The sequence below is a fragment of the Electrona antarctica genome (genome assembly GCF_951216825.1).
Source record: "Electrona antarctica genome assembly, chromosome: 17".
Taxonomy (NCBI): domain Eukaryota; kingdom Metazoa; phylum Chordata; class Actinopteri; order Myctophiformes; family Myctophidae; genus Electrona; species Electrona antarctica.
Genome location: NC_136798.1, coordinates 7,036,894 through 7,046,214, shown reverse-complemented (window position 1 = coordinate 7,046,214; position 9,321 = coordinate 7,036,894). Strand labels below are relative to the sequence as shown.

Below are 9,321 nucleotides of genomic sequence, written 5' to 3'. Positions count from 1 at the left end.
GCAGCAACAAATCACATGTAGGCATTGCGGGATTTTTAAGACAATTTCCAATTTGCAATTTCCGCCGCAAAATACCAAAGTGGCACACCCTGGTTTATGTCTCAGATGAATGCATGTGGTTAATTGTCATAGTAAATTAAAATTAGGCTAATGTGGTTTTATAGCGAGCCTGAGGTTATGAAGGCAACGTTGGGATGTGGTCTGGGATGGGGGAAAAAAAATGATTTGGACTTTGAAGACAGGGATTTGGAGCGAGAGAGAGATTTGGAGCGAGAGAGAGTGTACATACAGGATTTATTTGTGCCATACAAGTCGATTGAGAGTTCACCTCCTCGATTTCCCCCCAACTGAAAACTAAGCTGTGGTTCCTAAAGAAGTATCAGACTCTCAATAGAAGGCCGCACATAGAAATACGAGGATAACTTGGTACAGTGTGGCTAGAGCATAAATCTTTGACCCAGAATTACAAGTGGCTGACCCAAAATAGACTTAGCCAGACCAATGTTTCCACACAGAGACTCTTGACAACTTGGCAGTTTTAGATGTATATGCTTGCCAGTAAAGAAAACCAATGCAATGTAAAAAGAAAAATAAGCAGTATCAATACTCTTAGATCGCAATGGGTTGTTGCACAACTGTAAATTTCCCCTTCTTTAAGTGAGAGTCAAATAACGTTTCCAGAGGCTGTACTGTACAATATGTACTATTTAGCAAATGTTTGGAAATGAAAATGAACAATCAAATCCCATGGCTCTTTTATTTGCAAAAAGCTTCACTTAAGTATTTACATTTTGTGCAAAAACATTTAAAGGTTTCAAGGACTTTACATTGTAAGTTGAACCTCAAGGCACATACATGGAACAACATCAATATTTAATCATGACAACAGAAATGTAACTTTGGTTCCTAAAAACGCCTCGCTGTGTATGGTTTAAGTAACACTGCAATGTGTTTATGAAAAGCTAAAGGATGGCAAATTAATGCAACACAGGCAGCCCATGTAATGCACCGCACATTTCCAATATACTCTCTCAAATCACACGAGAACATTTTTTCGTACGGTTTCAGACATGGTAACTCACTCAGTCACCACGTGCAACCCAGTGACTGCGTAAAGAATACTTTAATCAGGAGAAAGAAAAGAGATATGAAGCTAAATACATGCGAAAATCCTTGAATGAAGTTCACTCTTACATCAGCGGTGAGGGATTTGCCTGCAGGAAACAAAATTAAGGAGCTATGAGGAGAAAAACAAAAATGATGAATTCTGCTCTAGTGCTTTGTCTGATATATCTGACCTTTTGAATAGCTTAATGTAATCATTCCAATATGAATAAATGCGCTTTGGGGGAAATTAGTCGTAACAGTAGGCTAATGAACGGAGGATAGCTCTCTAAGTGTGTATGCGCTTTGTGTCATTCCATTGGTCGTGGCGCTGTAACTGTGTTCTTTCATCGCACAAGGAAATTAAGACTAATGGAGGCTGCACAACAACCAATGCTCCTTCCCTGCCCGTTTGTTTCATTAGCCCCACACCACTCAGGGGCTGTGGATGGAATCGTTTTGCTGTTCCTGTCTTGCTATTTTAACCTGAATCCCACTGCTCCTTTTTGAAAAAGACGTGAGACAATCGGACATAACACTTTCCACACACAACACAACCAGTATGTGGCAAGAGCTCACTATAGCGATTTCCCACATTTTCCCATTCAAAAGGGCCAATAGGATTCAAGTTAAGAATTGGTTCCCCGTATCTGCATAATGCGATGTTGATGTTTTTGTCACTCTCAATCTTGAAGAAATGTTTGCTGTCTTTTCAGTGCCCACTCGGGTACTGCCATTTCCTTTCCACACCTCATCTTCTTAGCTTCCCTGTCTCCCTCCGCCTTTCTCTGTAATCCCTAATGATTAAATATCTCTGTAACATCCTGGCGCATGTCATTCAGTGCTGCATAAAAGGTAAGGCAAATTCCTGTCTCCAATCTCCATTACACATTCACAGATGTGGACGATATGCTACGATAGCTTGACCTGAACTCACGTTATCTGTGTCTGATCGGAGGGGGAAAAAAACGAACTGTAGTCATAACAGAAATCAGCCTGCATAATAATATGACATTTTTCTGTGTGGGGTCAGCTAGGAAGCGGCAAAAGCACATGGGGAGCCGTGTTAGGGGTAACTTATTACATAAAGTAACACCTTACATAATAACATTACGTTCATGAGAAACAAAGTAATGTATTACTTTTTAAAATTGGATAATATACAGTTACTATGTCAAGTAATGCGTTACGTTTAGAAACTGTTATTTATAGTTTTGGTTTTTTTAGCTTCTAACGACTTCATGCACACTAATGACAATGCAGTTGAGTCTACAATTAGCTATTTAGACTTGCACCGATGGACGCTGCAGGTGCTGAGTTGTTTGTGACATCATGACATCATGAATTTAGGCTGCTAAAGTAGCAGTATAGTAATAGCATTGTGGCATTCTTCTCTAGTCCATTTAACCTAACAGGAGAACATAGATAGGTCCCAGGCACTCAAAAACTAAACAAAACCAGTAATGTTTCTGTTACAATTTGTATCTACTGCCTGGAACCTGCATTATTTTCTTTTTCTTTTATATATATAGTACATATCTTTGTTCTTACCATTCCAAGAGAACTAGATAGTATTTTGTTCAAAGACTTTGTACACCGTTGATGTTTCTGCCATTTAGTCTACCTTTTGTTTCATGAAGGTAACACAAACGTGCATTACTTGACATAGAAAGTAGTATTTCCACATAACATTACTTATAAGTAATGAGTTCAGTGTAATAAATTACATCTTTGAAGTAATGTCCTCAACACTGATGAGGGGCTATTTGCGTACGTAATCTTAAAATAAAAATAAAAAAAGATCCTTGTGAGCATTAAGCAATAGCATCTTAGTTCAATAGCAGGTCAGGGTCTGGACCGCATGTACTGGTTGCATCGACATGTCAATTGTTAGGAAAACAAACAAACGCACACAAAACATCAGAATTCTTTGATAACCACAGAAGACCCCATAAAGTGTATTATTGTATAATTGTTTGGTCATGTTTTTAAAAAGAAAAGATAAAATAGTAATTGTAGGAGTTTTATTTGCCTCAAACCCTGGAGCTCTTTGTAAGTCTGCATGTGTCACCTTGAGTCAGTATAGTCAACCGTGTGATTATGCTATCAGAGCGTTTGCTGGAATTATGGATTTACATTATGGATGCAGCCTCTTTGCAATGCCCTACTGCTATGTAAATCCACACGGATAATCTAGACACTTGGCGTAAATCAAGTTCAAGCCCTTATTAACCATTTTTGTACTGTAATACTTGACATATTCAGCCTTGGTTGTCTTGGTTGCTTGCGGTTTTTATGTAGCTTGTTGCTCACAAGGGGTTAACTCACGTTTGCCTTCCCCTTGTTCGCTTCCTCTCACTCTCTCTCAGCATGAGATCCATGCAGCCAAGTGAAAATAAAAGCCTGCATATTTTTCCTCTCTTTTTTGGATGAGGATTATGAAAGAGAGAGGTGGGAGGGGTCAGGAGCAGTGGGGTCGGCGGTGGGAATTCCTTAAGCTTGGCCCCTCAAAATCGAAATCCTTGTCAAAGCAAATAAAGTCTTCTTAAGAAGCGCATAATGAAGACCTCTTACTGGCAGCACAGATCCCCAGAGCTGCCACCAGAACCCATGGGCTGAACCATCAGTATGTGTTTTAATTGAGCCCATGCGGGGATCAGAGGAGAAGAAACCGAGAGAAAGAGAGAGAGAGACGACCAGAGAGTAAGACAGACACAGAGAGAGAGCGAGAGAGAGGCAGAGAGAGACGACCGGAGAGTAAGACAGACACAGAGAGAGAGGGAGGGAGAGAGAGACAGACGACCGGAGTGTAAGACAGACACATCAATAGAGAGAGAGAGAGAGAGATATCTGATAAGGCTAGGCTCATCAGTGGTAGGACTCCAGTGTGAGCCAGGTGCATTGTGGGAGCAAATGATAAATGCGAACGACAAACAGGCACATGTAGACAAGAGCATAAATGATCATTTATCCTCATCAGTCTAGACGAGCCACTCAGTCAAACATTCTGCTCAATGCAGATGAGCACCACGGGCGCAACGTGAATGTTGCGTTATGATTTGCTAATTTATCAAAAAATACTAATGAATGGAGGCATGAATGTGAAATAAGTGGGTGTGTAATTAGTGATAAGTGTGCCTACTAAACATTCATCATTCTCTCTCTCTCTCCCTCTCTGATACACACACACACGCCCCCATGGTAGACCCTGGTGATAATAATCCATATCATTTTGCCAATGAGCAGACAAAACAAGAGAGCGAGAGAGTGCACTGTTAGTTTTAAATGATTCCACATCATTAAGTAGCATGGAGAGCATTAATACCCTAAACAATGCCTTATGAACATGAGTAATGTGGCCAGGGTAATGTGCTCCAAGGGAATATCGGAGGTAAAGTGATCTACGCTGCTCTGCCTGTGTTTTCTCTACCCCCCCCCCCCCCACACACACACACGCACACACAGACACACACGCTGTATTGAGAGAAAGTGCCCCCTTGTGGCCCCTCTTGTCATAACATTTTTGAAAAAGGCAATGCAATGAACAAAAATTAAAGAGGTTAGCTTTTAAAAGGCATGTCATTTATTCTTTTCTTTTACACATTCACGTGTTACCTTCAGGCCATCACGCCTTATAAACACGTTTGCCTGTGTGTGTGTCTCTTAACACACATCTGACACGTGATCAAATGTAGTGCAAAAATGACATCCTTTCGAAAGTAGAATAGATTTCTCTGAAAAACCTCTTTTGGCTGGGCCTTTGTTGCATCAGGAGCAGAACAAATGATTCTAGCTAGCATTAAGGTGCTGAAAAGGTGTTGAAAACCACATTGAAAACACTCCGTCATCCCAACGAAGGCTAAAGGCTTGATTTATAATTTAGTTCCACACCGGTGTTGCCCGTTGAAAATAGCCGATCTACAAGCTCACAACACGTCCCAATGTGAGCTTTAAGAGTAACGGACTGTCTATTTTCGGCACGCACCACTGGTGCGCAACCAAGTCTAAATCAGTCTTAAGAGGTGTTAGAATAGTGTGCCCTATAGTCCCTCCCAATGTCATTTCCACCAAAAGCTAATTCTGTGAATTGCTGCTTACGCCCTTGGTTCCATTAATAAGAAAAGTGCACTTCAATTCAATTGATTCTCTTTCTGTCTCTCTCTCTCTTTGTCTTCGTAAAACAACCTATCACTGGCCCACTGTTGTTTTCCTTTCTTTTTCTCCACAGTGCTTTAATCCATTTTGGGCGGGAACCCCTTTTGGTGTTAGCATTAGCGTATGCTTTAGCTATTGAAAAATAGCAGATCTACATGCTCGTAGCGCGCCACCGAGTGGCACGCTACGAGCTTGTAGGTCTGCTATTTTTGAAAAATCAAAGAACGACTGACACAGAAACACAGCTTTTTCAGAAAACTGTCAGGATGTAGAAGACATTTTTAGAATCTGATCTCAGGTAAAAATGAGTTAATCAGCACTGTTTTGCTGCTTTACGACTGTTCTGTAGGGGTTGTATGTGTGGGGGTGCAGGGGTCTTTCTTAGCGCAAAAGGCAATCATTTTGCTTCTGTGGTTAGCAAAGGATCCCAGCCCTCACGGCATCCGAGGCTGACAAGCGTTCTTCAGAACCGAGTATGCCCCAGGGTGCCGTGATTTGTACAAAAATCCATCCATTCATGTACAGTACTCAAGACCATTAAACCAACATTCAAAAACCCTGCTGGTTATTAAAAAAAGGAAAACATTTGTATCTCTTTTTTCTACGGATAAAAAAGATAGCAGAGAATCCCCACATCATTATCCACAGTATAAATTACATTGTAGACGGAATTTGGAAATATATATGGTACAATTATATTTAACTAGATTTTTTTTCTTTTTCTTTTTTCTTTTCGTGTCTACACAAACTGTATGTGTACAGTAAAATCCTCAGTGTTCACAGTGTTCATTCATCCATTTGTAACTCCAGGAGTGTACAAATGTGTTAAGTTACACTTGTACACTCAAGTTAAATGAACACTCAGAATTTTAGTGTGGAATTGGTGTGTGTGTGTGTGTGTGGGTGGGGTGTGTGTGTGTGTGGTGGGGGGTGTGTGTGTGTGTGTGTGTGTGTGTGTGTGTGAGAGAGTTAGTTCACATGGGCAAGCATCTGTACTACCACATCACGTGTGACAGAACTCTGTACTGGGCACATTGCTACTCTTGCAGTAGGCTATGCTGTTGTTACTGAGATGACAGTCTCTAAATCCAATGCCCCCGTTGGGTGTGTAAATGGGCTGGATGTGGAAGTCTCCCTTGAGCAGCTGCTCATTGTTCAGTGACACTATCTGGAAACTGGTCTCTGTCATCTCCAGAATGGAGTTATCCTTCTTGGTGCCAGCTTCACAGTAGTCGTCTTTTCTCCTGCCCCGGTTGTATTTCCACTTGGTCGTATCCGACCGGCTCTTCTTATGCATGTGCCAGCAGAACAGACTGAGCAGCGTTACCAGGACGATAAGCACCGCCCCGCCTATGATCCCAGCCAATAGCAGCGTGTGCGTAATGTCCTGCTGGGCTGCCTGCTCCGAGCCTGGGTTCTTGACGCTGGAGACCGACTTGGTCCTGGCCTCCGAGCATATTGTATCCTCTCCGGGCCGGTAGGAGTTGAGGGTGTCCAGCACGTACACGCAGATGCGGTACACGGACCGGGGCTCCAGGTTGGGGAGGCTGAGGCGCCGGAGGTCCCCGCTTACCGTCCTCTCCCGGGTCACGTCTCTCATTAGGCTCTGGCTCCTTTTCACCCAGGTGACCTTGTAGGCCGTGACGGTGAAGTAGGACGACCAGGTGACGTCGATGCAGGTGGAGTTGACCACGTGGAAGGAGATCTGGAGAGGGTCCTCATATGGCGGCAGGGGCCCAGGGGGGTTGTGGGGGTTTGAGGGTGGTGGAGGAGGGGTGGGGGAGTCAAAGTAATAAGGGGTGGAGGTGGAGCTGAGTGTGGTCAGCAGGGTGGTGATAGGGTTGGTGGTAGTGGGTGGACGAGGCGGCGTGGTGCGCAGGGTAGGCCAGGGAGACTGGTCCGTGCTCTCTGGGCACTGGATAACATCCAGGGTGAGCTCTCTGATGGCCATGCCGCGCACCTTGTCCGGGGTCTGGCACATGAACCCTCGCACGTTGAGGGAGGCGGGCAGCGACTTGAGCCACACCACCACCCACTTCACGGCGCAGTCGCAGCGCCACGGGTTGTTCCGCACCGTGAGCTGCCTCAAACTCGCGAGCGCGTCGAACACGCCCTGCGTGAGCGTCTGCAGCTGGTTGCTCGAGATATCCAGCTTCTCCAGCTTGTGGAGGCCGTCAAAGGCCGCGACCGGGATCTGGTCAATTTGGTTCTCCTGCAAGCTGAGCTTGACCAGCGACTGACCCGGGAGGAGGGGAGGGGGGAAAGTGAGCGAGTTGCGGCTCAGGGCCAACTCGCGGACGTTGACCAGGTCCTGGAATGTCCCCGGTGCGATGCCCTCGTCCGTAAGCAGGTTCCCGTCCAGCAGGAGGCGCTGCAGGCGCGTCACGTTCTGGAAGGCCTCCTCGGCGATGATGGCGATGCGGTTCTCGTCCAGCCGCAGCTCCTTCAGGTCCTCCGGCAGGCCAATGGGGACGCTGCTCAGGTGGTTCTTGGTGAGGAAGAGGAGTTTGAGGCTCACCGCCTCCCTGAAGGCCCCTTCCTCCACCCCGACTGTGGAGATGGAGTTGTCATCCAGATGGAGCTCCTCCAGGCGGGTCAGCTGAGCCAGCGCTGCCTTGGAGATGGTCTGGATGTTGTTTTCCTGGAGGTGCAACACTCGGGTGTTCTTGGGCAGGTTGATGGGGAACTCGTCCAGCTGGTTGCCGTAGAGATAGACGGTCTCCACAGAAGCCACGTTGTGCAGCTCCAGTGGGAAGCCGGCATTGTTGATCTGGTTGTTGTGGAGGTAGAGGACCTTGTAGCCCTCCTGCACCCCGAGAGGCACTGATGTCAGGGCGCGCTCATTGCAGTAAACAAAGGTTTTGTCACAGCGGCACTCAGTTGGGCAGGAGGCACCCGGGCTGAACTGCATTTGGAGGCTCAGTATAACAGTCAACCAAAATCGCATGAACGAGGCCCAATCTTTATTCCAGTGCCCGGACAGAAACTCCATAGTGGAAAAAATAGAAGGGGCGAAAAAAACAAATAATACAACCAAAAAAAGCAAATGTCAAACTCAAGCAGGCAACAAAATATACGTATATCCACCAAGTTAAAAAAAAAATAGACCCAAGTCGTCCTTGGAGAGTTCGCTAACGACGGGTCAGTTCATTGGGCAGAGGATAGGGAACGGTGAGAGTAATCCGTGTGCAAACGCTACAGTAGACCTCAGCCGAAGAGCTGTCGGTCTCATTAGTGGCGGTCAGTCCTCCAACTGACTCCATCCATGCTGAGACATCAGACCATCGCAGGAGTCTCCACTTGTCGCTTCACGCAGAGCCCAGCCAGGACCAATTTGAAGCCAGGCAGCAGAGGCTCCACTGCGGGCTCCACTGGCCTGTCTGTCACACACTGCTGATCCCCGACCGGGGCCGCATCCAGGGGGGTTGACATTTGGATCCAGAGACCTGCGAAAACGAGAAAATGCTATGTTAATATTTTAAAGGGTGCTCTGCTCTTTGCGAATATAAAGGGGGCCCTGTCTGTTTCTCTCTCTCTCTCTCTCTCCACCCGTGTCTTTAAAATCTACCATGCTGTGTCATGCTGTGATGCATTGTGAAGATCTGCTATTTTCGGTTCACAACACTGCTGGCACCGGCACACAACAAAATATAAATCAGCCATATCTCTAACCCCTAAAGCTAACCTCTAAATGCTTTATCCTGAACATAAACCCAACCTGAATCTTTTCCTAATTGTAAGTCTGACAAAAAAAACCATTCTTTATCATGAAAACAACAGTGAGGACTCGAAAATTGTCTTCACAATGTCTATTTCTCAAATTCTACTATACTTGTGTGAACATTGCACACACGCACGCGTGTACACACACACACACACACACACACACACACACACACACACACACACACACACACACACACACACACACACACACACACACACACACACACACACACACACACACACACACACACACACACACACTCTCTCCTTTCCTTCTCTTACACTCTCACTTTCTCTCCCCCTCTCACACACAGAGCCATATAGTCACAAAACACA

General features: G+C 45.3%; 1 protein-coding gene across 3 annotated transcripts in view; it reads right to left on the bottom strand.

Moving 5' to 3' along the window:
• Positions 1-743: 743 nt before the first annotated feature.
• flrt2 (fibronectin leucine rich transmembrane protein 2) overlaps positions 744-9,321 on the bottom strand; it is a 42,048-nt gene continuing 33,470 nt past the window's right edge. For all 3 annotated transcript variants that reach the window (XM_079526225.1, XM_079526223.1, XM_079526224.1), the window contains exon 2: positions 744-8,705. In XM_079526225.1, coding sequence (XP_079382351.1) covers positions 6,263-8,251 — 1,989 coding nt within the window. In that variant the 5' untranslated portion in view covers positions 8,252-8,705 and the 3' untranslated portion in view covers positions 744-6,262. The remainder of the gene's footprint in view (positions 8,706-9,321) is intronic.